This window comes from Lepisma saccharinum, chromosome 17 (genome assembly GCF_977018435.1).
Source record: "Lepisma saccharinum chromosome 17, izLepSacc3.1, whole genome shotgun sequence".
In the NCBI taxonomy this organism is placed as follows: domain Eukaryota; kingdom Metazoa; phylum Arthropoda; class Insecta; order Zygentoma; family Lepismatidae; genus Lepisma; species Lepisma saccharinum.
Window position 1 is genome coordinate 28,028,646 of NC_139245.1, and position 16,542 is coordinate 28,045,187.

General features: G+C 38.1%; 1 protein-coding gene across 6 annotated transcripts in view; it reads left to right on the forward strand.

Annotated features, from left to right (window-relative positions):
- LOC146001644 (uncharacterized) overlaps nt 1-16,542 on the forward strand; it is a 197,027-nt gene that overhangs the window by 147,279 nt on the left and 33,206 nt on the right. Inside the window, exon 1 of one of the 6 annotated variants that reach the window (XM_083139230.1) lies at nt 4,812-5,313. The exons of the other annotated variants lie outside the window; for them this stretch is intronic. Within the exon in view, the coding sequence (XP_082995356.1) occupies nt 5,293-5,313 (21 nt within the window). The 5' untranslated portion in view covers nt 4,812-5,292. Of the gene's footprint in view, nt 1-4,811; nt 5,314-16,542 lie in introns of those variants that run through there. 6 annotated transcript variants of the gene reach the window in all.

Here is a 16,542-nt window from a genome sequence, read left to right on the forward strand (position 1 = left end):
CAATTCCAGCGTCAAGATGGCGTGGATCTTCCTCTCTTTCGGATCATGCCGCTCTATGAAGGAAACTGTATTCCGTCATCCATAGAACACAATATAAATTACTAGAATTCCTACACTCGTGTTACAAGGAGTAAGTAACGTGACCTGAAATTTAGCAGGGAAGATTTTTTTCCGCTTCCGTACATTGTTTACCATGCCTCATCGTTTCGTGTTGAAATACTACTGCGGGTAATGTACAAAACTAATTGTAGTAAGTGCACACTCCCGCATTGGTATACAGTATGTGCTATTGTCTTTGGTGCTAGCACTCTCGCGTTTGATCATTGGTGACACTAGGAGTGTCTTGATATGAAAGAAATAAGCCGGTTCTGGTCTAGAAAAACAAATTTGAGTACCGGCCTGAGAATGCGTGTAACTTGTGAGTGTCCCTTCAGCTTCATCTAATCATCACTCATCCTCAAAAATGTATTAAATAGAAGTGAGTGGGGAAGATGAAAAAGGCTAATTTTTGTAGTCAATAAAATTAAAACATTCTCTTTTTATCTGGCTTTAAATTCTAGTTAAACGTTATAATGCTGTCAAATCAGGGGCGTAACATACAGGCGGGCGGGCTGTAAGCCTAAGGGGGCCCGGAAATAGTAAATATTTGTCATATTTCTCATGGGAAACATTTACGCAAAACTTCACGAAAACTTGCGTGGACATTTTTACGCATTTATTCTTTTCTCGAATAAAAAGCAATTTGTCTTGTATTTTCTTCTTTCTCTCGACCTTGCCCTCTCGATTTACAATAAAGCACCTCCAACTGCCAGAAAGCAAGTGCGGGTCATTTAAATGCTTGGAAGGGAATGGATAATATAAGCAGTTCTTACTTCCTTCCTACAGCTTCATTTCAGCTCCCGGATAACAAAGAAAGACATTTTTTGGGTGAGTGAAATTATTAAATATAATTTTCTTCAGTAATTTATTATTATTTAAATATGATAAACTGCTGACGTATCCCTGAAGACTTTGTATTGATTCGAATTGAGATTTCAAATTTAAAAGTGGATGGGGGCCTCGCATTCTAATCTCGCCAAGGCCTCTCGATATGTTGCTACGCCACTGTTTATAACTAGGGCTAGGAAGTTGATGACAAATCATATTTTTTTTCTGGGCTTTGAAGACAATGCTAAACCTTACGGTAGTACTTAGAACCAGAAAACAATATTTTCATTTTGTATTTTTTTTTTTTTTTTGCATTTTCCGGCCTTTTTCGCTTTTAGGTCCTTTTTCAGTGTTTTTTTTATCTTTATTGCATTTTTTTATCATTTTGAGGATTCTTCCTTTTCCTTGCTAGTTGTTTCATGAATTTTAAATGCATATCCTAACATAACTTACATATTTATATTCCCTAACATGGCATTTTTAGCAAGCACGCCATTCGTAAATATGGTCAATGGAAGAGCACAATGTTATTTTTAACTGAAATATTTGACAATGGATTTTGTGGAATTAATTGTAATGAATTTATTTTTCCTTCAGCATACTTAAAATACTTTAGGTGAAGCCGTCTTTGAGTTTCCCGTGTTGGCCACTATTGTCGCTTTAATCTGGGATTTTAAAGTCAAATTAGTCACAACTAATCTGATCACAAGAAACAAAACTGTATTTTCAGATGTTAACCAACTATTGTATCGTGCAAAACCCACTCTGAAAGGAGGCAAATGACTTGCACAGATAAACCTTGCAGAGTATTTTATGTAAGCTTGAAGTAAAAATACAGAAAACCACATTTGGAATTAATTGCTTCCCCTCCTTGCTTCGATAGTTTACAACCAAACAGATTTTTTTCAAATTATTCAACTAGTCTTTTGTAAAGTCAAGCTTTCATTTCAAAGGCGGATATTATTTTAGGACCTTTTTGAAATTTTTAGGTCTTTTTTAAAATAATTTTAAGGTCATTTTATAGGTTCTTTTTGAGATTTTTTAGATCATCAGCTTCCGAGAACTAGTTATAACAATAACAAGAATACAAATACAAATACTCTCTCTCTTTCTGTGTGTGTATCTCTTCCGTCGGTGTATCTTTGTATCTTTTTCCTATATTAAGCTCCTGCCATCTCACTATCTCTCTCTCTCTCTCTCTCTCTCTCTCTCTCTCTCTCTCTCTCTCTCTCTCTCTCTCTCTCACTATCTATCTCAATCTATCAATCTCCTTGTCTTGCACCCCATTTTGGCTCCTTCTGTGCGCCCTGCTCTCCATGCTTCTTCTCTTCCACTGTTTCTCCAGCAATAAGTCTCATTAGTAGATTGTCCTTTTAAATCCTAGTCATTTTTTACTACATGAGGTTCATTCGTATAGTTATTGCTTAATAACTCAATTGAATTGAGCGTGTGCGAACATAAAAGCTTTTTAATGATTTTCGGCGACAAAAATTCATAGCGATCATTGCCTCTTCTGTTTATGTAATGTTTGTTTTTATGTCCCTTTGACATTCCGCCAATTCTCTTCTGTTGTGAGTAATGTCATTCCGTTCACGTTATGCGAAAGGTGTTGCCAGAACTTAAGTCTAAATTATCTTGAAATGTAATTTGTTGATTGTCGTGCACTAAGTTGCTACCTGGCAAGGACGTATTTAGGGACTCAGGGGGTTCGGGCCCCCCTCCTCGAAAGACTTATCAAGTACTAAAATTAAATAACGACAAATATATTAGTTTAGCCTTTGTTGTGTAATTTCCTCTGAACTTATTGGAACACAAGGATTATATTGTGATCAAACGGCTTTGAAGGACAGGAGAGACGTATTTAGGGGGAGTCCAGGGCTTCGAAATACTTACCCAAGTACTAAAATTAAGTAATGGAAATATTAGCATTTTTTGCATAATTGCATAATCGATAGTTATTAATTTCCTCTGAACTTTTTAGAAGGCAAGGATCATACTGCTTTGAGTGACATTACAAAGAAGATTATGTACACTACTACTCAAAATAGTATGCATAAAATATTAATCAGAAACTTACTTTTCTCCAACTACATGTAACATTATTTTTGTTATTCGACAAATACTTAATTTTTCATCTATTTGACATTAATTTCATTGCCAGGGCACTTGTTTTTATGTAAATTACTCCGATCTTAACTACAGGTAAGCTACGTAATGAATATACGCTTAATATCTCTATTCTTCCTACAGTCTTTTTTACTATTCGTGTAATAATAATATAATATTAATTTATGTATTGTAATCATTATTAATTTGATTTATTTTAATTGTTTTAATTTAAATATTATTATTATTATTCCTGAGCTACTTGGTTCTGACCCCCCCCCGAAATATATTTCGAGATATGTGCCTGCTACCTGGCTAGTCTCCCTCGTTTTCTCCACCCTTTACCCATCTAGGGTAGCATATTAGACCAACAGATTCTTAATCTATTCTTCAACCTGACAAGTATAAATTTAAGCCAACCAAGTGGCGATATACAATATTAATTTTCGTATTGTACACTGCAAGGCACATTTAATCTCTCTCATCAACACTGGCGTATGCAGATTTTTTTTTCGGGAGGGACTGAAATTGTAAAGATGGATAGTACATAACTGCTTTGCAGAAGGGCTCCATACACAATAAGATATCTCGAATATTTAGAACTTTCCACTCTCAAAAATGGAAATTGGGGGTCATTTTAGCGATGGTTTGTATTTACCACTCTGGTTTTCGTCCCGAGTTCTTAACTTATTTTATTTGAAACTGTCGATTTACTCAAAATTTCGGAGGGGGCTGTAGCCCCTACTCTGCGTACGCCAGTGCTCATAAACAATATTTTATATCTGGCTCAGAATCTGAAACTTGGATCCAAATTCACGGATCTGAGACATGAATCCATATTCGTGGATTATTGAAACTGAAGCAAAACTTGGATCGGAATCATGGATCCAGATCAACGAAACTGAAGCTTGAGTCCGAATTCACGGGTCCAGATCACAGAAACTGAAGCTTGGGTCCAAATTCACGAATGCGTATCATCGAAGCAAAGATTTGATCTGAATTCACGGGTCCAGATCAACGAAACTAAATTTTGGGTCCGAATTCACGGATTCGCATCATTTAAGTAAAGTTTGGATCCGAATTCACGAATCCAGATCAACGAAACTGAAGCTTGGGTCCGAATTCATGGATTTACATCATCGAAGCTAAACTTGGATCCGAATTCACTCATCCAGATCAGCGAAGGTGAAACTTGGATCCAAATTTACGTATAGGGATCACTGAAAATGAAGCTTGAATCCTAATTTCCGATCCAGACCACCGAAACCGAAGTTTGAATTCGGATCTGGATCATCGAAGCTGAAGTTCAGATAATGGAAACAGCAACTTGGATTCTGACCCACGGAACCGAAAGTTGAACCTTGATCCTTTGATACGAAACCTGGATCTGGATCCTAGTTGAGACCACACTTTAAATTGTAGGTAATTAATTTTGTAAATTTGGCAACTTTGGCAGACTAGTCAACGCTGCCAGGTTACAAAAACGTTGCGAAAGTTGATAGCATTCAATGGCGTATAATACTGTAAGTCGTTTTTCGTCCAAAGCTTCCGCCTAGAGCATTCACAAGCCACTTTCATTTGTTTTGCCTTGAATGAGGCAACAAAGTCAGAGTGAAAAGACCAACTTGCAAACACAATAAAGGAATGAATGCGAAATATTATTAGCTAACGTGCAGAAATGTTCATTGCTATTTTAGTGGGCATAACTGCAAGGAGCTATTGTAAAGGACTGGCTCACAGGAAATGTTGAACTTGGTAAAGTGCCTTTTGGAAAGCTGCTATACGGCACAATAGTCGCACGACTTTTTTTCCCCCTACTCGGCACTTGCTAAGTTGCAGTCGGCGTCTGTGCTTACTAGAAAAGACACAATTTGTGATCCTCATAAAGAGATACACCAAAGGCTTGATTTAACGGTAGATAATGACAATTGTACAATTGCGAAGAGATGCATAGAGACTAATGTCGTTGGAATAATGTGTTCTGTGGTGTAGAAGAGATGATGTGCTTGTTTTTACTCGTAATCTACCCTTCGCTCGCAGTGAGGCCAGTCTGAGGTTATCGCTTAGAAACTCCGGAAACAGTGACGACTGAAGCCGTGGTATCATTTCCACTGCTTCGCTTTCCGGATCCCAATGTTCGCTGTGCAAACGTTGGAACAAAATACGTAGTTCGTGCGTCGTGCGAATGCTTGTCCATGGCAGGCATATTTGGTAACCGTTTCCGTCGTTTGGAGGTACGCTCTACCCGACCACAGTCCAATGGAGAACGTAAGCGATCGGGTAAGTAATGAAGATCACATGTTGCGCTGTTGAACTTATTTTTTGCTATTGTATGTGTGCTTGAGAGCAGAGCAGCGCCAAACCGGAGTAGTGCCAAAACCTTAATTTTGATTACACAAACGTGGCAATTTGTTTTAGAAAGAGTTGTCATATTGGTAACAATAACACGGGATTGGAAAGAAATTAGTTTCGAGAAAGAGACATAGATGGCAGCATAAGGTGAATATAAATACATTGTTGGAGGATAAGTATGGATTTAAAGGTAAAGTGCTCCCCTGTGCGTAGCACCACGCCATGAAGGCGTATAGGGGGTGTGGGAGTAACGCCGCACACTTTCTTGATCCGGTCATGAGTGGGGGTGATGTGATCAGCATCACGCCCCTGACCGCCTTTACCCCACAGGGTTTCCCCCAGGTACCCATGTTATTCGACGCTGGGTGGGCACCGGGGCCGCTTCCATCGTTAGAAAAGTTCCCGGATTTGAACCGGCCGGGGATCGAACCCGGGACGCGTTACCGACTGAGCCACCGCGGTGAAACTAAAACTATGGTAGAAAGATGTAGAGAAGGTAGTACAAAACATTAATGTCCTTAACATTGATTCATGCTGTTCATAGCGTAATATGTGTGAATACATTTTTCTTATTTTTGGGTGAGGCGTTCCCGTCGTCAGGGACGGTTATTAAAAGGGGGGGGGGGCTGACGTCATGTCGAAATTCGAAGTGAAAATAAACTGAATATTTAGGCACAATGAGGTATTCGAGGGCGACAGTAAGTATGTTCTCCCCAAGGAAGTTCCTTAACCATGTAGAAAATTGTAATCTGAATGTATTTAGAATCAAACGCATTTTCTGTATTTTCATTGGAGCTCGCTATTAAACGCAGTGCATACTTGCAGACGGATTATTAAATGATTTCAACAATTTTTACATTTATAATTGATTTGTTGTTTTAAGTCCACTTTATGCACAGGAAGGCTAATCGGGACTGGACCTACAGTTTAAAGTGGGTTCCGAACTGCTGTGCCGTGCCTCCACCGGGTATCGAACCCGGGACCCCTTGATTACAAGGCGACGACGTTACCACTACGCCATCGGAGAGGCCTTTTACATTTATAAAAAGCGTTCAGATGTAACGCAACAGATTTTACTGGCTTTCATACCCTGTTTCCTTGAATATTTATTTATTTATTGCTCTTCTTGTTCACAGAAGAAGAAATCTGAAAATAAATATACATCTAGCATGATGTTACTTCATTATCATTGACCTTTGTCCAACCTTCCAACACGTGGTTGATAACGCAAAAGTTGATTGGTCAACCGCAAACATTTTCTAGTTTACAGTTAAAAATGAAGCTCGGTACGATTCGTAGCTGTGCTGATTATTTAGAGGTGCTGTGGCGGAATGGTTAGCACAGCGTGCTACGACGCCAAGGGTCCCGGGTCCGAATCCCGGCCTTGGTGTTATTTTTCGGTGTCAATTTCACCAAACCAATCATAAGCATTAAACTTGCATATTTTTAATAAAGCAATTACTTTACGTTGAAGAAAAACGGTTCCAAAATTAAATAAGATTAAAGATAATACCGAAATATTTTATATTATTTTACAAATAGGTCCTAATTATGAGGCAATATAATAGTTTACTTAATAAATAATATATCACACCACTATTATTCCGTACATATAATCGTTAAGAACATAATTGAAAAACACAATTGACATATATTTTCTAGCCAGTGAAAATCTATCGGGTGAGAGCTTTAACAAGAGACTACAAGAAAGAATTGTACTATTCTGGGCTCCTCTGTTGAAACTTTTTTGGTCCGCCACTGCTCGTAAATCTCTGAACAAATTCAATAGAGGACGACACATGTGACAACACCGCAGAGTCTGCCAGACGCATAATTTTGTGTCACTGACTGTAGGAACATGCATTCTTCAATGAAAAAAAAAAACTTCGTTGAACTAGTATTCCACGGAAACGTGTTTCGAACACAACGTTGTGCACAATCTCTACAAACAAACTGAAGCGTGTCACTCAATTTTCTCGTCATACGAATCTCTACTAGTAATCATTGTTCTCTCTTCACATGCTAATTCGAAATAGAAATGAAATTGTTCACATAAATTTTAAAAACTAATTCTTGCAGTTGGTACACGATCCTTGTAAAGAGTCTCTCCTTATTTTACACGATTTGACATTTCTGTTCGCATTGAAGTGTTTTGCACTACAGGAGAACAGAAGGCTACGAAACGACACAACGCTCGTTATAGCCGTGTCTGCTACAACCATTACAGCAGAACAATAACTTGGTTCCAGTGCTGCTAACTGGATGGAAATGTTCCTACATATAGTGATTTTTAGCATATTTTCATATTTTTGCCAGCTAAACAAATAAAGAGGGTGGGGTCTTCTAGGGAATTCATCCAAATGGAATAAACCTTCCCTGGAGTATGGGGGGGGGGAATCATATTTATTTGTAACTCTTTTCTCTTTTGCTATTTTTATATTCTCTTTCTAGTTTTCGATCGCCTTTCGTGAGCCAGAACCTCGTTGTTTGTCGTGTTTATTTATTTTCTAGTAACATTTCCTGTTTTTCCTCTCGTTTCTGACAATTTTCTTATAAATTCTCTCCATCTTTTATCTTTTATTTTTCTTCTCTGTCACTCTTCTCTGTCTTTCTCTGCTTCATTTCCATCTCTCTCTTTTCTCTCTCTCTTCCTTGTCCGACCTTCTCTTTTCTCCCGCCCCTCTCTCTCTCTCACTCTCTTTCAATTTCTCTTCCTCTGTCTCTCTCCCATCTTCCTTTAGCTCGCAGTGGAAATCCTTAGATGGACGGATGCTGGGTCGGGTTTGGATGGAGATATGTGGAGGATGCCTGGTTGGGTTTGGGGATAGATGGGGGTGCTTGTATGGATCAACATGCAATATATGGGGGATTGGGCTGGGAAGTTGATGAACTATCATCTTTTTTTCTGTACCTTGCAGGAATGCTAAATCTGACAGCATGTTACCCTTCAGTTAGAACCAGAAAACATTGTATTTATTTTCCGGGCTGTTTTTGCCTTTGTCATTTTTCAGTATTTTTTGTCGTTTTTGTTGCATTCGTATCATTTTTTTGGTTTCTTCTTGCTCCTTCCTTGTTGTTTCGTGAATTCGAAATGCATTTGTCTGCAAAACTTTCATACATATTTAAATTTTCTAACTACGCCATTAATGGAAGAAATGATTTCTTAAAAACGCAATATTTTTTAACTGAAATCTTTGTCAGTGGATTCAATAATTAATTGTGGTAAATCTATTTTTCCTCCAGCAAACATAAAATACTCTGTGTGAAGCCTACTTTTTTAGGTTCCCTTGCTGGCCACTATTATCTCTTTCATCTGTTGGTTTAAAGTAAAATTAGTCACTACATAAAAAAATATATATACTCGTGCCCAAAAAACAATTATATTTTCAGATTATGACCGCCCACTGCATCGTGCAAGGCGCACTCAAAGGAAGTGATTGACGTATAGAGAAAAAAAACTTGAGGTGTATTTTATGTAAGCTTGAAATAAAAATAAAGAAATCTACATTAGCACATAATTATTTTTTTCCTTTCCTTCTGTAGTTGAAACCACCAAAGAACGGATTTTATCGAATTATTAAACTACCCTTTGTAATTTATAGAAGAAATCTGGCTTTCATTTTAACATCAAAAATTATTTTTGTCATTTTTTATAAATTAGGTCATTTTTTAATAATTTTAAGGTCATTCTACAGGTATTTTATTTTAGGTCAACTTCCGAGGCCAAATCGGGGGATTACTTCCGCACTAATAGGAAGCTTATGAAAATTTTATTATTTATCTGTGGGATAACATTCTCCTCGTCCCCCCAATTTGAGCACTGCATGTTTCTCTTCCTCCCCCCTCTCTCCTTTATTTATTTTCCTTTTCCACAACTCTTTTTTCCCAAACAGTTCCTTCTTGTGACGACACGCAAAAATGACGCCACTTTATCATACTTTTCGATTGGACCCCTCCTCCTTGGAACATTTTCTATTTTCTATGTGCCTCCCCGATGGCGCAGTGGTAGCGTCCTCGCCTTGTGATCAAGGGGTCCCGGGTTCGATACCTGGTGGAGGCACATAGTGGTTCGGATCCCACTTTAAACTGTAGGTCCAGTCCCGATTAGCCTTACTGTGCATAAGGTAGATTTAAAATACGAACTCGATAATTGTAAGGTTTTAGAAGAACTAAACATGGCTTTTTATGCATCGTACCGTTTTGCTTCTTTTCACCCTACTTTTACAGTTTCTCTTCCTAAGAATTCCACTGAGTATAACACGCTACGAAACCAGAGGTCCAAGGTTCGGACCTTGGACAACTATGGTTGTAACATGTCTGTCCCATCGCCATTCCTTCGGCTCATCATTCATCCTCATCGTCGCATTTAACAAAAGAGGTAGAGAAGCGGCGTAATATAGAAATATATAAATGATTGATTTGGTTTATTTTACTTCGCATTTCTGACACTTTTTGGCCAATGAAAGCATCACCAATGATTTATCCACAAACCATACGCCCCTCAAAATGTCCTCAACACCCCCAAAAAGTTTTCAAAAAGGCCCAGTATATGCTCATTTGGGCTCTCAATATATCCTTACACCCTCTAAAATACGACACCCCCCCCACTCCCCCAAGATGGATAAACTCTTGAGCATGACACTACGAAACGAGAGATCTTTCCGAAGAGATTGTTCAAGGTCTCCACCGAATCTTAACAAAGTTAGCAACATTGTTCGGAGTATAGACAATAAATATTTTACATTCGATCCTTCCTCATTCTAAAATAGAAGCACTCTCGCATGAATCTAGCAGTTTTACTACCTCCTGTTTGCGCTATAAAACATTTAAGAAATAGTGTAATTTGATTGTTCAACTCGAAAACACAAAAACTACGTTGTTTTCCTGTTGGCTATATTCTCGCAAGAATAGTGGAAATGTCATTTCACAATAAGCCTTCCCATAAAATCGGAGGAAACGCTTATTTTGCTCGTTAATAAACTCTAGTTGCTCGGTGACCATTGAGTCGGATAACAAATCGAATTTACAAAAGGAATTCCACCTAATGTTTATTGAAACATTAATTGCAGTTACCCTTATAGTTAGTGTAATTAAGAGCATTTTATAGGGTTTAGGTTTGCTTGTAACAACAACATTTATATCTCTCTTGTAGTTGTTTTGTTCAGATGCTTGCAAATGAAACAATGGTGTACGAAAATTGATTGGCTATTGTAAGTAAAACAATGGGATGTTTCTTGCTTCAGTTCAAAGAACAGAATACATAAAATACATAAAATATGCATTTTGATGATCTTTGCTATGTTATTTTTATTTAAATGATGAATTACATTGTGAATGAAACAGCAGAATTGATCTAGATTACCCTGTGATAAAAAATGTACGCAAAACTTATAGAATGATACACAATAAATCAGTGTTTTAAAGTATGAGTTACGGTCTTCGAGGAAATATAAGTGTAAATACTTGCTTAAGAAATCACTTACTGCAGTGTAACTCACTTTCTTCATATAACGAGTAACGAAACAAACAGTTACTTTTCTGTACGTAAAACAAAATTAGAATATTTTAATATTCATAAATACATTTGATACTAACAAATATTTTGCCTGGCGCAATATTTGCAAGCACAAGATTTATTTGAAATTCCTGCACATGATGTTTAATATGTTTAATAAAAATTACATGGATATCAGGAAAAATAAATAACAACCTACTTTCAGTTCATGCATGGAAACGTTGTAAGAGGTAGTCTTGTATGTATGTAACTGGCGTACACAGGAGGGAATCTGATGGGGCTACAGCCCTACGAAATATTAAGAAAATCAATGTTTTCAAATGAAAGCATTAATGAAGTCGGGAAAAACCAAAGTAGTAAATACGAACCAACTTAAAATAACCACCGATTACCATTTTTGACTTTGAGCAACTTATAAAACGTAGATAATAACAAAATATGTTTTTTCTCTCCCCCCCTCCCTAGAACGCAGCTATGTAATATCCACCATTACAATTCCAGGCTCCTCTGTAAAAAGAATCCTGCGTACGTTCAAGCTTCTATTGGACAATTTTTCTTTCAATTTACTGTTGTTCACGTTTTATGTATCATTGATCAAATTACAAATTTATGTATTTACATCAATAAAATCCTGTTGAAGAACAGCGAAAGAGCTTTAATATAGCAGTTCATTCAAGAAAGTACATACTACATATTTGAAATGCAAAATTGGCAAGAGAGTACATAAAAAGAGTAAAAGGTAAAGGTAAAGTGTTCCCCCTGTGCTTAGCACCACGCCATGAAGGCGTATAGGGGGTGTGGGGGTAACGCCCCACACTTTCTTGATCCGGTCGTGAGTGGGGGTGATGTGATCAGCATCACGCTCCTGACCGCCTTTACGCCCCAGGGTTTCCCCCAGGTACCCATGTTATTCGACGCTGGGTGGGCGCCGGGGCCGCTTTCACCGTTAGAAAAGTTCCCGGATTTGAACCGGCCGGGGATCGAACCCGGGACCTTTAACATGGTAGTCAGACGCGTTACCGACTGAGCTTCCGCGGCTCAAAATAAATTCAAAATACATTTTAAAAAGTATGCATTAAAATGCAACACTCTTCTTACGAACGGCTAAAATCATTATAATAGTTGACAATAAAGTTTTGGAAAATCATTATTATTTTTATATTCTTTACAGGTTGTTATTGAAACACTGTTGTATCTTATAGGATATGGCGTAGCTCGCATAGCTCGGAGATTTTGTTGTTTGATGAAGGGAGCACGTTTTGTTCCTAAATGTTACATAAAAAATGTTTCTTTGTAACAGTTGTAAATTAAAAGAAAAATTCTAAGAATTGTAACTTTACTAGAATGAAGCAACTGAAACGGAGCTGCATTTCAAAAAGAGTAACTGAATAACTGAGTTATTCTTTGGACAAACTAACTGCAACTCAGTAACATTTAAAGAGTAACTTTATAAAATTTTAAAGAGTAACTTTACAAAGTTTTAAAGAGTAACTTTACAAAGTCTGGAACTGGGTGATAGGATGACCCTTTCTCAACCTCTGTTCCACGTAGTGCACTTTGGGGTGCATTTTCAGACTAACGAGGTTCCGGCGTCTGGCCTCACAGCCAGTATAATGATCTTTTTATTTTTCACTGTTTATCCCCGTCTTTGCGATTAACCTAAAGTGGCAGAAAAGTGAATTAAAATAAAGAACACCTAAATAAAGTCTGGAAAACGTAATATAAATAATGTTTATACCAACTTCTTATGCTTTGAAGTAGCTACTTATGCGATGAGAACTTTGCAATGAGGTGATGAAGAACTAATCGGTATAGGTGTGGTATGTCTCCACATTGGAAGAAGAAGAAAGACAATAAGTGAAGTACGTCTCCACATTTGAATAGGTAGGAAGTTCTTCATTTTCGTATGTTTTCTTTATTTTACTTTCACATAGGTTAGGTTAGGAGTGTTCAGTGAACACTGCAAATCAGAAAACTGACTCAATCAGGACTTTTAGAAGAATGATGAAAATGTTTGCAAAGAACATGACTAAGAGGAGACTTCCAAAACGTGACTTAGAAAAGTTATCGCTAGTGAACACTCCTAACCTAACCTAACCTAACCTACCGATTTTCGTATGTCGTGAATGTGGATACATACTGCTGTGATTAAATGTGGAGACATACTACACCTATACCGAACTAATCAGTTCAAGATATTCCATGATAATATTAAACCCCACCAATGCAGTAATTTCTTTTAGAAATAATGATTATGGAAGTGTGATCTCCCAGAAAAGTACATATGTATTGTTAGGCATGGTAGTGCAGTAGCACTCTTGTACAGAACGTGGTTTGTATTTCTATTCTAGCTTTTCTGCCACGTTTGCCTAATGATGATGATGGAGGATAAATGAAGATTATTATAAGAGTATTATCTAGTATACAATGTCCATAAAATGTATTTCCTACAATTATAAAATAATATCCGATTTATGATAAACGTTTGTTTCAACTCAACTTATTAGGTACAGTCACCGGCAATAAAAATAGGACACCTAGATCCTGAAAGGCGTTGTGTGTGTTGCCCAACTCTACGGCTGTAGTAGAAGTGGCCATTGATAATTTGCTATTAAAATCCACTTGTCGCCGTAGAGTTAGGTAACACACACAACGCATTTCAGGATCTAGGTGTCTCATTTTTATTGCCGGCGACTGTACATTGAGACAATCGTTTGAAGAGAGAACCGAACCAATTATACTAACACCGAGTATCAAATCCGGAACTTCTAGTCACGGCAACGTTGCCACTACATAAGGACAAGATTCAATCATCCAATCTATGAATATTTTAGATAATAATCTACCCAGATCTATAATTCTGCGTTAAACAATTTCTCGTCAACAATCACGAATTCTGTCGTTTGACATTGTTGTTATCGCTTGGAACGATGACGACTTTCTTTCCATCAGCATTTATAAGATACATTCTTAGAGCTTATTGGGGGAAAGTATGGAAAACTACTTTGCATATTGTAAAAGCTAGAAACAAAAAGGTCAGCAAATTATCTAACGTAAAAACTATGACCAAATATTAGACAAAAGCATACATAAAAGTCGTTAAAATCAGAGCTATTACACTGTACTTTATTTTTCAAAGAGGTTGAGTTCACATCTTATTTGAATGAAATAATTGGTATGTTCCTGGTGTTCGTTCTATACTTCCTACTTTATATATGTCACATATTGTTGGTTTCAGCAGGTCTTGCAATGGACCCCGTGGCGGAGTGGTTAGCACATCGCTCTATGACGTCAGAGGTCCCGGGTTCGAATCTCGGCCTGGGCATGGATGTTTGTGAGTGTTCAGTCATCGATTTCATCATGTTATCACTCATCCTCATCTTCTCAAATTAGCCAAAAGTGGCACAAAAAGCGAAGTAAAATAAAGGAGATCAATCAATCTACTGTATTTCTTGCCAACTCTACTATCACACAAGCTACAGAAAAATAAAACACCAAGTACTTTCACGCTCCCTCTCACAAATGCAGATCCTATAACAAGCGGAATGGTCAGTGACAGCGTCACTTCTGTCCCGTGAGTGACGTCAGGGTTGGAAATGCCCACGACCCTCTTTTTTCAGCTTCGGGAGGGAAGACTGCGCTACTTTCTCAACTATATTATATACTTACTTTGAGCTACCCCATTTCCCCCCTGTTCTCCGCTACTGCTAACAAAACTTTCCCGGTGCATAGAAGGGTCTGGATTTGGTGAGGGGATGTTGAAAACCGAACTTCCATCTACAAATGCTGAATATTTTTTTTTAATGAACACCTGACATAAGCGTGGGCTGTTATACTCGTCTATGTGTGTGTGTGCTTATATTTGTTGATTTCTTCTACTTCGCTTTTCCGCCACTTTTTGCTAATCGCGAAGATGTGGATAATGGATGATGTGATGGAATTGATGAAGGAAGAGAAAAAACACTTGTGCCCAGGACGGGATTCGAATACGGGACGCCTGGCGTCATAGCGCGATATGCTAACCACTCCGCTATGAAGGTCGGCGACTATATATGTGTAATTTTTATTTCTATCCAACCTTCCTTACCTCTAAATCTACTCTACTAGTTGATTTTCAGATACCAGGAAAGTATGCGGGTGGAGGAGAGCAGATTTTGGGTCGCCCCCCTTCTTTATCTATTTTTTTTCACGTGGTAGTTGACATCTACGGTGCAAATAACTAGAGTTAAATACCACAATTTCAGCACTAAATGGCAGCCAGCAATCGTTGAAAATGCAGCAACACCACAAATCCATGATTGCATGACGCCAACACCCCGTCGCGTCACCCTAGCAACTCCACAAACATCAACAGTCTCAAATTATACGCTCGATATCATGTTCCTGTGCAGGCACAGTAAGACAAAGAAGGTTGGACAATAAGGTAGGCATTAGCATGTTCTCGGAATTGTTGGGGATATTTCGAGAAAAGAAAGCAGGGGGAAGGTTTCCCCTGTAAGTGTAGATTCCGTGAGATGTTGATCTTCTGGATCGTCGGGAAAGTGCAAGAGAAGCTCTATGTGCAAGGTCTTGTTGTTGACGTGACACGTCTACACTAGGGTCGTCGTGATGTGCCATTCCCAATTGAACTGGTTCAGCGTGAAGTGATTGGTCTTTGTGCGAGCGTGTTTTCTGCGCGTGGTAGCAGTTGCTCGGAGCAGCCAATAAGACAAGGTTTTCATTTAAATGTAGCCGCGCAGTTACGTGATTGGAGGTTGGTTTTGGCGGCAATCTTTTTCATAGAACCAATTTGTAAAATATTGTGGAATTTTCTCTGTACTCCGTTGTTCTCTACTATCCAAATGCAAACAGTGTTTATAACTCTAGAAAACTCAAATTCTTTCTAAAGTTCTAAAAGCATTATTAATATTTACATTGAAATTAATAAAAAAAACACGTACTTTTCACAGTACTTTTTTTAAACAAATAAAAGTGAAATGGCTAGGAAAAAAAAGCCACCGGGAGAATTGTGAAACGTTACTAAAATAACATATAATAATAATAATAATAATAATAATCCTTTGCGCAACAGCCCATGAAGGGCCTAGGCATACCTACCGACTGCCGGTCTCCCTCCCACGCTTTCCTTCGTCACCTCTAAGCGTGGAGATCTTCAACCAGTATTGGAATAGTCGGAGGGTCAGCCCGACGTATCCCCAGCCGTTATAGCAGGTCGTCTCGACCGGATTACGCTCACTCATTCGGAGCTCCCCAATTTCCTCACGATGGTGGGTTGCCACCGGCCCTATACGTAGGCCGAATATATTCCGACCAGAGCCGGATTCCAACCTACGCCGTCCCGCAGCGAACGATCTCAAGACGAGTGAACGCCTTAACCCGCTCGACTACGGAGGACAAAATGACATATGATGTAAGATATTTTTTTAAAATTTTAAGTGTAAGTGTAACGAACAATGGCCACAATTATGAAGAACTACTGATAATATTTATCGGCATATTCTTGTTTCGTGCTTTTTTATAATTCCACATCGAATGAGGCTGGAGTTTACTAATAAAATATTTATTCTAAAATAATGCAAATGCGCATATTTTGTATATTTACCAGTATTGCTAAAGTAATCTGAGTATAACGTAGGCTATTT